Source organism: Miscanthus floridulus, chromosome 16, assembly GCF_019320115.1.
Source record: "Miscanthus floridulus cultivar M001 chromosome 16, ASM1932011v1, whole genome shotgun sequence".
In the NCBI taxonomy this organism is placed as follows: Eukaryota; Viridiplantae; Streptophyta; class Magnoliopsida; order Poales; family Poaceae; genus Miscanthus; species Miscanthus floridulus.
The window spans coordinates 30,670,709-30,683,745 of NC_089595.1; the positions used below are offsets into that span (position 1 = coordinate 30,670,709).

At 47.9% G+C, this 13,037-nt stretch overlaps 1 protein-coding gene and 1 pseudogene across 5 annotated transcripts; one reads left to right on the top strand and one right to left on the bottom strand.

Annotated features, from left to right (window-relative positions):
* Positions 1-3,582: 3,582 nt before the first annotated feature.
* On the bottom strand, positions 3,583-6,617 carry LOC136511579 (pyrophosphate-energized vacuolar membrane proton pump 1-like; annotated as a pseudogene).
* A 3,749-nt stretch (positions 6,618-10,366) lies between these two features.
* On the top strand, positions 10,367-12,872 carry LOC136511580 (DNA-directed RNA polymerase V subunit 7-like). 5 transcript variants are annotated; one of them, XM_066505625.1, is made up of 3 exons: positions 10,367-10,546; positions 10,659-10,846; positions 12,087-12,872. In XM_066505625.1, exon 3 carries the CDS (start codon positions 12,097-12,099, stop codon positions 12,622-12,624), a length of 528 nt encoding a protein of 175 aa, XP_066361722.1. In that variant the 5' UTR covers positions 10,367-10,546; positions 10,659-10,846; positions 12,087-12,096; the 3' UTR covers positions 12,625-12,872. The 5 variants fall into 5 exon arrangements, with proteins under 5 accessions (XP_066361722.1, XP_066361723.1, XP_066361724.1 ...); XM_066505626.1 differs by having other exon boundaries at positions 10,659-10,807; XM_066505627.1 differs by having other exon boundaries at positions 10,731-10,846.
* Positions 12,873-13,037: the final 165 nt, after the last annotated feature.

The window sequence follows — 13,037 nt, forward strand, 5'->3', positions numbered from 1 at the left end:
GATACTGTAGCCGCTGCAAGTGTAGGTGCCGCACGACTCACCTGCAGCAGTGTAGCCATGCAGTGGCCGGCGCAGAGTCAGCGTTGTATGTTATTTAGTTCCTGTTACAGCATGTGGGCTGTACTAGGAATAGATAGATAGAGTTGTATAAATAGACTACCACGACAACTCAGTAAAGAGAGTTCAGATTTGCCATCTCACATACAGGGCTTCGGCCAACACTGGTGTCTTGTATTGTGCGTGCATGCTCTGTTCTCTCTTCTTCTTCTAGCTCCAGCCATAGTGTGTGGGACGAACAACGCTTGTTCGTGGTCGGCACGGCTAGTGGGTTCTCGGCAACACTAGCGGGTGCTCGGCAAGACTGCTGAGTGGTTCACTCAGCTGAGCCGGTGATCCTGTGGGCCAACATTACTTTGATGTAAAATGCGATCACTGGATAGTAAGTCTTTTTGGACTAAGAATGTTAGGCACCTATAGGATAGTGAAACTATTTTTAGAATAGGAAAATAGTGTATTTACCATATTATTGCTAGTTTTCTATCCTCATTTTGATTTGATTTTGGATGCATATGAGTAGCTTTATGATAAATTCAAACATTGAAGTTTGGATTGCTGGTATTCAATGAGATTGCATTGGTGTGAAGGTCTTCTTTTTCTTCTGTTGCAGCAAGATGTTGTTCTTCAGGTTTTCTTTGACAAGCATGTTCAAAAATTGATTCACGTAATAGCTTCGTCCTGCGCTCCAAAGGGCATTGCCAGATCAACGTCAGGTTCAGCTGGTGTTCGCACAATGGTTGAACAGCATTCTGCTATGCCTGAAACATTATTGAAAATTTGTGAGCTTTTATCCTTGTGTGCACTTCATCTTACAAACAGGATGAAGTAATCCTCTATCCAAAAGCTTCTCTTTTCCCTGTTTTCTCATTCAGTCGTGCTGTTGCTTTTCTGTGTTGCCGTTTTTTTTTTGTTTCTTTGCTAAAACAAAGCTCTCGATGTTCCAGGATATTTTTTGCAACCAATGCAATGGAGAAAGTTCTTAGTTTAACCCATCGGAGAGAGAAGGTTTTGGTTGTGGCAGCTGTCCAGTTCATTCGGACTGTAATTGGCAGAAAGGTAAGAAATTTACTTTGTTCCATGAAGTAGGTCACGTTGCAGCATTGAAGGCTCATTTTGCATTATGACAGGAATAATCAAAATTCAAAATAAAAAACTTCGTTCTTCAGTTGCACTATTAAGCTGATTGGTGCTTGACCACATTTTCCGGGGACCAGCAAGCATATTCTAATTGCCATGTTATTAAAATTTACCATATCGTCTTATGTTTGGTCTTGAGTTGACAAAATTGTCTGTGTTCTGTAGGATGACTTTCTTGTTGACCGTGTTATCAAGCTGAACTTGTTGAAGCCAGTTATTAAGGCATTTGATGAAAATGGTGATAGAGACAACATGCTACTTGTTGAAGCCAGTTATTAAGGCATTTGATGAAAATGGTGATAGAGACAACATGCTACAATCTGTGGTCCTTGAACTGTTGGAGTACATAAGAAAGGTATGTACTGGAGCTGTTTGCTTATTTGCAAATCACGATTCAGCATGCTATGTCATAATTGTCATTTGATGTTTTTTTGTGTACAGGAAAATCTTGAGCCCCTTATTGAATATGTTGCTGAGTCTTTTTGGGGCCAACTTGTGAAGTTTGAACGATTGAAGAGTATTCAGGCCTTCAAACTTAAGTACCACCTCATGTCAATAAAATCTGATGTTCCAGAAAAGGCATGTAACTCATTTGCTCCTTATTTTGCAACTTATTTGCTCCTTATTTTGCATGTATGCAACAACAACTTTTGCCGACTAGAGGTAGTATGCTAGTATGCTTGATAAATGAAACTCGAATATATCACATTGTCATTATCAATCAACCTTATGAATATTTAGCTATTTGATTGAAGGATGATTGTACTTCTGTACTTAGCTAAATGAAACCATTATATTTAATTGTGGCTTAGGGTGCCATGTACTACTTTAGAGTCAGGCAATGATCGGTTGGCCTGTGTTCTTGTTAGATTGTGGAGAGTGCAGAAACAAAGCAAAGTACTGGTGTGGTTGGCATGAGAAAGAAAGCAGACGAAAGAGGTGCTGATAAGGAACAGGAAGGTTATTTTAATAAGGACAGGTTTGTTTGTTTCATTTTCCTTGTCTGCTGCCTATTTTATGTTGGTGGGCCCAATGAAGTTTGGGATTCCATTGTTTACTTAACCAACATGAAATTCCTTTTCTTTTCCCTTTTAGTGACAGAGTAGATTCTTCTACACCAACAATGCATTCACAGGAGCAATCTATCCCTGCAAGGTATCTCAATCTTCTGCAAGTGCAGATGGATGTCCAGTTCACTTTGTATCTAACATTTATTTACTAGCTTTTGCTGGTTAGATTGATGATAATTTGTCGAGTGTCGTTTTCACTGCACTATCTGTAGTTTCTGAACTTTGAACCATACTTTGTATCTTGTATCTCACTGATATTTTGTTATTTCTTCTGGCATGAATCTGGTGGGCTTGCGGATTGTGATGTTGATGATAAATATTCGATCCACCTCCCAGAAAGCCTGTTAATGCTGATGAGGCCCAAGTGGTCGGGAACAATCCAGATGGTGGCAGACATTCATCTCACAAAAAGCTAAAGAGTGTTGCTTCAGCCTCGCCTTCTAGAAGCACGAAAAGTTCTGAAGGCAGTGGCGAAGGGGATGGAAGCCAAGGCTCTTAGAAGGAATAAAGAGTGTTGCTTCAGCCTCGCCTTCCAGATGTACAGTTAATCCCGGAGAGAAGGTTTGGAAGTTGAGTATGAACTCCTTTTTGTGCAGCATTATAGAAGGAAAGCTCATCCTCGTTTTATTGAATTAACGTAGTAAGACTAACAAGCAATAGGGACGAAAAATGCACGCCCCCTGCTCGAAATTGTTTCCTCTGGGACCATTGGCTAAGCTGTTACTCTTGTAGAAGTGGAAGGACAGGTTAGTTTGGCGTCAGTAGCATTGTAATCTCATAGAACTGTGATTTGTTGATTCGTGGATATGGCATGATGAAAAATCCAACTGAGGCATTGTTTGGCTGGATCTAATACACCTCAATCCATATGTATTGAGTTGGATCGGGGATGGAAAACTAGTCCATTTTTCATGGATTGTGGTGGATTGAATTGCAGCCTGAGGGCACAGGAATGTTAGCCACCTTCTATGGTCAGAAAGCAAACCCTACATCTCAGGGTATCTGTTTCATATACTTGCTCAATGTGGGGTGATACCGCACCAGTCTGGTGATTGACGGATGACGATTTTCAGTGTTGTTTGTGTTTCTATCTTTCGTGACCAGGTTAAGGTCATGTTTATAGAAAACTAAAATTTTCTCCAAATGTTGTAGGAATTGAAATGTTCCATGGCGAAATGTTGGAATTTCTTTAGGAACCAGTCTCAGGTTAGGCTTGTCACTTCTCTAGCAGGCAGTAGGTCAGCATGTTCGCTTCGCAGCATACCGAGCATATTCAAGGGTAAGATAAGAGGGCCAGACATGAATAAGCCTCCAACTCTGGTGATCTGGCATCACTGGAACTAGGCACCGATCGACACCATTACTTGTTACATTGTTGCAAGCTAACATACACGACGATTATTCTTACTGACTGATGATCACCGCAAGTTCAAGAGGCGGCAAGCTACATACACGACGATTATCGATTATTCTTACTGACTGATCACCGCAAGTTCAAGAGGCGGCAAGCTACATACACGACGATTATTCTTACTGACTGATGACCGCAAGTTCAAGAGGCGGCTCGCCGCGACAGCCGGCGCCTTTGCCATGGAACGGCAGCAGCATGCTAGCATGCATTGATCATCAAATGATCAGAGGTGGTCGAAGATGATGCCACCGTGCGCGGCGAAGAAGGGCGCGAAGACGAGCGACTCCACGGCCATGAGCTTGATGAGGATGTTGAGGGACGGGCCGGAGGTGTCCTTTAGCGGGTCTCTGATGGTGTCTCCGATCACCGCCGCCTTGTGCGCCTCCGATCCCTGGGGCCCCAGCGACCTCGCCTCCTCCGACATGCCGGCCTGCAGTAGAGACAATGATTGCTTGGTCACTCCAATGGAGCACAATGCCAGCCGCATCATAAATTCATAACAGGTCAACTTGCATTGAGATGAGAGGGGTATAAGATATTCATTCTAGCTATGACCTCGATGTACTTCTTGGCGTTGTCCCATGCACCCCCGCTGTTGGAGGCAGAGATGGCGACTGGACGCCGGAGACGAGTGCACCGGCGAGGAGCCCCGCGAGCGTCTCGACCCCGAAGAGCGTGCCGGCGACGAGCGGGCTGAGCATGACGAGCGCGCCGGGCGCCATCATCTTCTTGAGCGAGGCGTTGGTGGAGATCCTGACGCAGGTGGCGTAGTCCGGCACGGCGAGGCCCTCGGCACGGCGAGGCCCGGGATCGTATCGAACTAGCGGCGCACCTCCTCCACCATCCGCAGCGCGGCGCTGCCGACGCTCCGCATCGTCATGGCCGAGAACCAGTAGGGGAGCATGGCGCCGACGAGGAGCCCCACGAACACGCGCGGGCTCAGCACGTCCACCTCCGTGATCCCGGCCCGGCTGACATACGCGCCGAAGAGGGCCAGCGACACCAGCGCCGCGGAGACGATGGCGGCCGTGGTGTTGCCCGCGGCGTCGAGCGCGTCCGTCCGCTCCCGGACCCGTCGCGGCATGCCGGCCATCTCCGCGATGCCCCCCGCGTTGTCGCTGATGGGCCCGTAGACGTCGATGGCCAGCCCCTTGGCGATGGTGCTCAGCATCCCCAGCGCCTCCAGCGCGATGCCGTACATGGCCGCCAGCCGGAAGCTGGCGTAGATCGCCGCCGCGATGGCCAGGATGGGCACGATCACCGACTTGTACCCCACCGCCAGCCCGAAGATGACGTTCGTCGCCGCGCCCGTCCTGCACGACCGCGCCACCGCCTGCACCGGCCCGTACGCGTTGCTCGTGAAGTACTCGGTGACGTAGCCGATCACCAGCCCCGCCCACAGACCGGCCGACACGCAGATGAACAGGTGCCTGTGCATACATTTTCATGCAGGATTTCATCAGATAGATAGCAGCAAATCTCAAATCAAATAGACTCAACACACAAAACATACAAACGTACCAGTTCTTGACGTGCTTGTCGTTGCCGAAGTCGAAGAGGGTGAAGCTGGGCGGCAGGGCGAGGAAGGTGACGGTGGCGACGCCGGCGGTCATGAGCACGGTGGAGATGAGGATCTGCCGCTTGAGCGCCGGCCCGACCTCGTCGGACTCTTTCACCTCGGTGACGTCGGTGGCGACGACGGTGGTGATCGCGCACACGAGCAGGCCGACGGCGCTGATGAGCAGCGGGTACATCATCGCCGTGAGGTCGTGCTCCGCCCCGAAGGAGCAGATGGAGGCCACGAAGAGCGCGGCGCAGGACGACTCCGCGTACGACCCGAACAGGTCCGACCCCATCCCGGCGATGTCGCCGACGTTGTCCCCCACGTTGTCGGCGATCACCTGCAATTCATCACACATGCGGCACGGCATCACGTACATTGTGGGCGACCATCATGCTGCTCACACATACTACGTGTACGAAAAGCATGTGCAAACACACCGACCCTCATTTGTAACTGACGTCATATATATCTCTAGCAGAAAAAAAAGGAAACACGAGTAGTCGGTGCATGCAACTAACGGTGATCGATTTTGCTTTGAGATACGTGTAGGACATGATGAAGCAAAGCAAAGCAAGCAGCCACCAGCCAGCAGGACGTTGCATGCGTACCGCGGGGTTGCGAGGGTCGTCCTCGGGGATGTTGCGCTCGACCTTGCCGACGTCAGCGGCCTTGGTGTAGATGCCGCCGCCGACGCGGCCGAACAGGGCGACGGAACCCGTGATGGACTCGTAGAGCCCGCGCCAGTCGTCGCCGTAGTAGAGGCCGAAGAGGTTGACGGTGGTGTAGAGCACGAGCAGCGCGCTGGATGCGAGGAGGAAGCCCATGGCGGTGCCCGACCGGAACACGGCGGCGAAGGCGCGCCCCACGCCGTGGCGGGCCTCCAGCGCCGTGCGCGCGTTCGCGAACGTGGCCACGCGCATGCCCAGGTAACCCGACAGCACGGACGTCGCGGCGCCCAGCAGGAACGCCACCGCGCTGAACGCCGCGTTCACCAGCGCCGGCCGGCACTCCCGCTGAACCGCTCCGCCGACCCCAGGAACAAGAAGATCACCGCCGCGAACGCCGCCGTGAACGCGGCCAGGTACTTGTACTCGGTGAGCAGGAACGACGTGGCGCCGATGGAGATGGCGCGCTGGATCTCGGCGCACCGGGCCTCCACGAGCAGGTAGTCCATGCCGTCCTCCTCCCCTTCCTCTTCCTCCCCCCGCACGTCGCGGCCCTGCTTACTGCCTTCGCCGCCGCCGCCGCTGCCCTCGTCGGCGTGCGAAGGCACGGGGACTCTGGCCACCACGTACCACTGCAGCATCGCGAAGGCGATGCCAATCAACGCCGCCACCGGGATGAGCGCTTCAACCGCCGCGGTGCCGAGGATAGCCATGGCTGCACACGCCCTCAAGCTCACCAAAGCCTTTTTGCTCTTTGAGCTCCGATGTAGGGAGTGTTCTTGGGATGATGTTGTGGAGAGTGGTGATGACCCAACAGGGGGTTTAAAAAGAAGGGAAACGGCTGTATAACAACTTACGGCCGCACACCTTGGTTTCAACGTGTATCACAAATATCAGTCCTCTGATGAGACATTCTGAAGATGAGCAACTACTGAGCATGATAATATCCTACATTCTGAAGGGCTTAAATGAAATAACCAGTCATGCTTCGGCCCCGATCGTTTGTCTGAAACTTGGCTAAAACCGATTGAAAAACACTGTTCCGGCTGAATTGTTGTGAGAGAAAAACACTGTTACAACTGAAAAAAGAAGCTGAACAAACTGAATATGGGGTAAGCCGAATAGGGCCGACTGCGTAGTGTGACCACCGAGTGGCAATGGCAACCTTTCAAGGCGACTGTTTGTTGTAGATACAGTAACAGTAGTGACTGTACGGTGTATGCTTCGTGCTGTCCTCACAATTTTGTTGCTTATGCAGCAATTTTTGTCACTGCCTCGTGCTTTCTGGAGAAAAGTAGCCTAACGTGTCTGTAAGATGATACCGGGCCTAGATTTCTCTACGGTGATATACAAGTCCGAACCTATCTCTATATATGGTTCATGAAGGAGTTAAGGTATGTTCATGTCAAGTTACTGCAACCACATATATACATGGTAGATGCATGAACAATAACTGTCTCATGTATAACACTTGTAGGATGAAGCCATAGTTTAAAGGGTGAGCATCCGAAGAAACACATCGGATGCGACAAAAGTCTCGTCTACTCTCTTCTTAGTGTTTCTCTCCTAGACAGGTCATTATAGCTATCCTTATGCATGCATTCACATCTTCTTTGGGTCAGAGAAGTTCCGTGGACTGCCTTCTTTCTAGCCATCCCTTTCGAATAATAGAGAGTTCTACGCGACATGTGGTCTAGCTACTGTCCGCTTAAACGGTCATGTAGCCTGTTTACACATCGTTAAACACTACATAGTGATACGTCACACTTCCGTTTAACCAGCTGTTTATCTCATTTAAACGTCCATTTTGCCAGTTTGAGTGTCCATTTAGGCTGACTAATGACTAGACGTAAATTACCAACTATTTACAGCTTAGCGTTTAAGATAACACTGGGTCTGGCTAACGAATCACTATATAATCATTCTTGTAACTTCTATTGATAGGATCGCATTGCAAATTCGTAGCTCAGTTGGTTGGGTTTCTTGTGGTAGGACATATCCACTTGGGTTCATAGAAGTAAAATCTGTATGTGTGCAATCACATTTTCTTCGGGTCATAGAAGTTTCATAGACCACCTTGTTTCTAGCCATCCGTTTCAAATACTAGAGAGTTCTTCGTGACAGTATTCTAGTTTATTCAGGGACTCACATGTTGCCACATCCTATTATGACATTTTCACCTTTTTAGTTGGTCACATAAAGTTGGAGTGATATATACCTTGGAGGACCATGGAATGCCTATTCTTGTACGGTCATACTTCTTTTTTTTGAAACTTGTACAATCATACTTCTAGAACACTTTTATGGGTTCTCTGTAGAGTTCTTTTTCACCATTTCCAAACAATTGAAAATATGGAACTTTTAGCCTCTTTATATCTATGACTCTTTCAGCCACTCCGGTGTCTCCTACTCTATACTTAGTCTCCCAAAGCATATCCAGAGAGCAACAAAAGCAAATAGAATTTGTTTCACCTAAATAGTATTTTGTTTGAATTTGGAGGACCACAAAACACATTTGAGTTAGTAATAGAAATTAATGGTACGTATGCATGTGAATGCTGCCTTTTTTAAATTGTTGGAGGGTTAGCTCACCTAGAATCCCTTATAATTTACGATAAATTTTGAACGCTTATATACCTTATATTGCAAGACGAAGAGAACAATTTATAAGTTTGGAAACCTTTGAAATAAAATAACCTTGTCATATGTATTGAGATATGCCAAGTCATGCCAACGATTCAAATTTGTTAAAAAAACTAAAAACTAAAAGTTTTCTTTTTTTTTCGAAAATTAAGTAAGAGTAGAATTTGAGCTCCTACTTGAATTCAACATAAGTCTATTTTTTCTTAAGTAACAAATGGTGCATCTCATGCAAACTTTTATGCATGATGAAGCGTTTAGGCATGATTTGGATTTCTCCTGTATTGATTGACTGTGTGACCAAACGAATTCCAACCATAGTTCGAATTTCCTTGAAAATTACCTTGGAAACACTTTTAAATAAAAGGAAAAGGTTTTCCCAGCTTCCCTGGTCACCGAGACGAATCTAGCCCGTGTCCCCTTTTCACATTTTCTTCCGCTGGCCCTTCCTTCTCCTTCTAGTCCGGTCCGACCCAAATGGCCCTTCCTTTTCATGGCCCGAACCGCTTCGCCTATGGGCCTTGGCCCGCAGGAGCACCAGCGGAAGCTGACACCCCTCCTCTTCTCTTTCTCCTCCAGCTGGACCCCGCCCCAGGCCCCGCTAATCAGCCACCCAAGCACCCACGCGGCACTTCCACAAGGTGGATAGCGAGTCCTCTAAAGTCGACCGAAACGACTTCCCTCTCCAGTCGAACATCTGAACCATCCAATATGCATCCAACCGTGAGACCAGCAAACACTGCAAACAAAGCAGGCCTGTAAGGCTGTAACCGGCCCATATGAGCCCAATTGCTCCTGCGGTAATTTTTCTGGCGCGAATCCACCTCGCTGGTTTGGCGCCGGCCTCACGTTTTTGGCGCGAGCGGTGAAGGTCGTGCGGCGGCGGCGATCGATGAAGGTCGTGCGCTGGGCTCAGGTTTCTGCTTGTGCTCTCCATCAGCAAACTGGTGGCAAAATCTCTACACTAGTGTCATGTCATCTATTGCTCTCCATCGGCAAACTGCTTGTTCTAATTTGATTATTTTTTTGTCCTCTCTTACTGGATTGTGCTTGGATTGATCATTGAAGGAAGACTGATATGGAAGCTCTAAATCCTACATGGTCATCAATAGCTTCTCTGAACTCTTGATGGTAATATTTCAAAGTAAAATAATACACTTCTTCTCTGAATCATACTTGCCCATTATGTTGAATTATTGTTTTTTCTATTTTTCAGGGAGCAAATGACAGATGTTGTTATTGGTGAATTCTAGTAGTACAGATACAGATTATATCCCATCTGCAATCAGGAGTATGGCTCAACAGCCTCCTTGGCCATCATGTTCAGATAGTTTTGGTTTTCTAGTTCTGTGCAATAAGCCATACGAAACTAGTCTTTTATAGTCCACCGACGACCATGGGGCGACAGAGCCTGCAGCCACGAAGCCGGAGCTTCGCGGTGGTACAGATGTGAGCACCGGCGAGGCGAGGAATGCTGTCGCCATAACCAGCCACGGGCCGGCAGCGTCTGCGGCGACGGTGCCGTATTGACTGCGATGGCGGGGGCGGGGAAGGGGAGCGCTGGCGAGGTAGGAGTCTGCTGACGTGCCACGCCGCCGGATCAGAGAGGAGAGGGGAGGGGAGCGCCGGCGAGGTAGGGAGCTCGGAGCGTCGCGGTGGCGGATGGCTGGGAAGAGGAACGCCGACCCGGCCATCGGCGGCGGCGACAGAGTCGACCAGGGATACGTGCGTCGTGATGTTGGGCCGGCCCAGCAAGCCAAGTGCAGCGGCGCATATTTCTGGCTCCACTGTCGGATAGAAGTGAACGGCTATATGCACAGCGACTGCAGAAGTGCAGAGACAAGTCGCTTCGGTCGACTTCAGAGCATCTTGTTCGTCTCACTCTCTCTCTCTCTCTGCGACGACTGGGTGGACGACTGCCGCCGCCGCTGCCGCCGTCGCCGCCCTACGCCAGGTGCCGAGGCCTTCGTCGGTGTCTTCGCCGGCGACGGGCACTCACCAGGTATTCCCATCCCTTCTCTTCACTTCCTGCTATGCGAAAGCCAGCGCCAAACCCTAACTATGTGGCTATTCAATGCCTACTAACTTCGAACATTTCGCAAAAATAATATCAGATTTGTCCCTTTTCTGGATCCGCCTCTGCTCTGCGACACTGAATGATCTGTTGTTGGGTTGGCGTCATACAGGCAGGTCCAGTGAGTAATTGAGACTAGCACGAGGGTCTGCGTTGGTCTATCTGAAATTATTACTTTGGGTTCATCAGGTAGTAATGGAAAGGAAAATTTCGTACACAAGAAATCAGGTCTAGCTTCATTCTGCTTGTGCATCTACAATTAGAAACTAGAAATGATAATGTACCCATGCTGTTTTCCGTATTAATTTGTTCGGTTGTTTCATTGCTTCCGTAGGTTGCTGCTGCCATAACTGTCTAGGAAGTAGGAACGATTCGTCTCATGTATTGCGCTAGGATAGCTCAATTATAGTACCCTAGTAGAATTCAACTGTTTGTACTCCAGGTATTGCTGCAATGGGCATGTCCTCAGAGCTGGTTGATGGGGCCTTTAGGTGTCAGGGCAACCATCTCGTATCCATAGTCTTCCCTGCTGGCTGCTGCCACCGCATTCGGCATACTTTGTTATGTGCTCACAACTCTGTAGCACTACATGTCTGAAATGCCGAAAGTGTAAAATATGAACCTTACATTATTATAACCCCAATTAAAAGAAACTAACTGTACATGTCTTATTTTATTTTGAAGTCATCTTTGTGCGAACTTCTCTGGGACACAGTATAGGGTGGGCTGTGAGGAAACAATTGTAAGTAGATAATTGCTGTTAGATTATATGATGGCTAGGTTCCAGCATTGTTTTGATTCCAGTAGTTTCTGTAAGCTGTTAATAGGTGGAGTCCTCTACGTAAGCCTATAGAGGAGAATTGTTTCAGACTATAAGCCTAGGTTCCAGCATTGTTTTGATTCTAGTAGTTTCTGTAAGCTTTTAGTAAGAGAAGTCCTCCATATTAGAAAAGAGAACTGTATTATCAGACTAAAAGCTATACTTTCCCTATCTCTGCCATTAAATTCTTGTGATGATGATGGAGGATGATCCTCTATATAAGCCTAGAAAAGAGAACTGTATCAGACTAAAAGCTATCCTTTCCCTATCTTTGCCATTAAATTCTTGTGATGATGTGGAAGCATCCTCACAGTACATGTGCGGCTGTGCCAGCATCCTCGAACCTTTTGATATTTCCTATAATCCATAACAGAAGCCATGCTACATAACTATGTCTTCTACGAAAATTTTGATATTTCCTATAACCCCAAGCAAATTTTAGTTAGCGTTGCCTCCCAACATAGTTTTGTTTTATATCATTCTAATCTACTGCATGACAATGCTGCATTCACAATTGTATGTCTTCTATGAAAGAATATTTTACCCCAATTTTACCTGAAATGATCTAATACTGCATTCACAATTGCATGTCCTTTGTTCCAGCTGAGTTTTACCAAGCCCCTAAAAGGTCTTGTATCTTTTTGGCAGGTACTCAGCCATGGTTTTTCTTGAGGCAGAGATGTCATGGAATGTGTTGATCTCACCTAGCCAGCTGGACCGCAAGGGCCTCCTGCTCCGCAAGGCTATCATCGTGCGTCTTCTGGAGGATGTCACAAACAGGAGGGCCTCCAAAGAGCATGGCTACTACGTTGCCGTTAGTCAGCTGAAGGCAATATCTGAAGGGAAAGTGCGTGAGCTAACTGGAGATGTTCTATTCCCAGTTTCATTTACCTGCATCACGCAGAAGCCTATGAAGGGTGAGGTCATGGTTGGCCACGTGGACAGGATCCTCAAGCATGGTGTGTTCCTGAAATCTGGACCTGTGGAGAGCATCTTCCTGGCTGAGAAGTCGATGAGCGACTACAAGTACATAGGTGGGGAGAATGCGATGTTCATGAATGACCACTCGAAGCTGGAGAAGGACACTGCTGTGCGCTTCAAGGTCCTGGGGTTCCGCTGGATGGAGGCTGACCGCCAGTTCCAGCTCCTTGCTACGATCGCTGGTGACTTCCTCGGGCCACTGTGAACTGCTTCCACAGATTAAATGGGTTCCAATGTACATTGCTCGTTCGATGGTGGATGGATGGGTGGATCTGATGTGTAGAATTAAACTTTGCTACCAGTAGTTTGCTCTGTAGCGCCCGAGACATGGTAGGTCTTCTAGATGCTGATGCTGTTGGCATTTGGCTCTGGTTTGAATGTATCAGTGTACTGTGATGAACAAGCGTTGTACATGGATGTTCCCTTTCTATGCTTGCTTGGAAGCTCATGCTACATGGTGCTCCCTGATCTGGTCAGTGGTTGAATTTGCATCTGTAGTGCTGCTTGACTTGCATTGCATATTGATACACCCATAGTTACATGTACCCATAACATCTGTCATCATATACTCACCGCCGGAAAGCTTCTTCCTCTGAGCATGTTCATCTATCGTCTGAA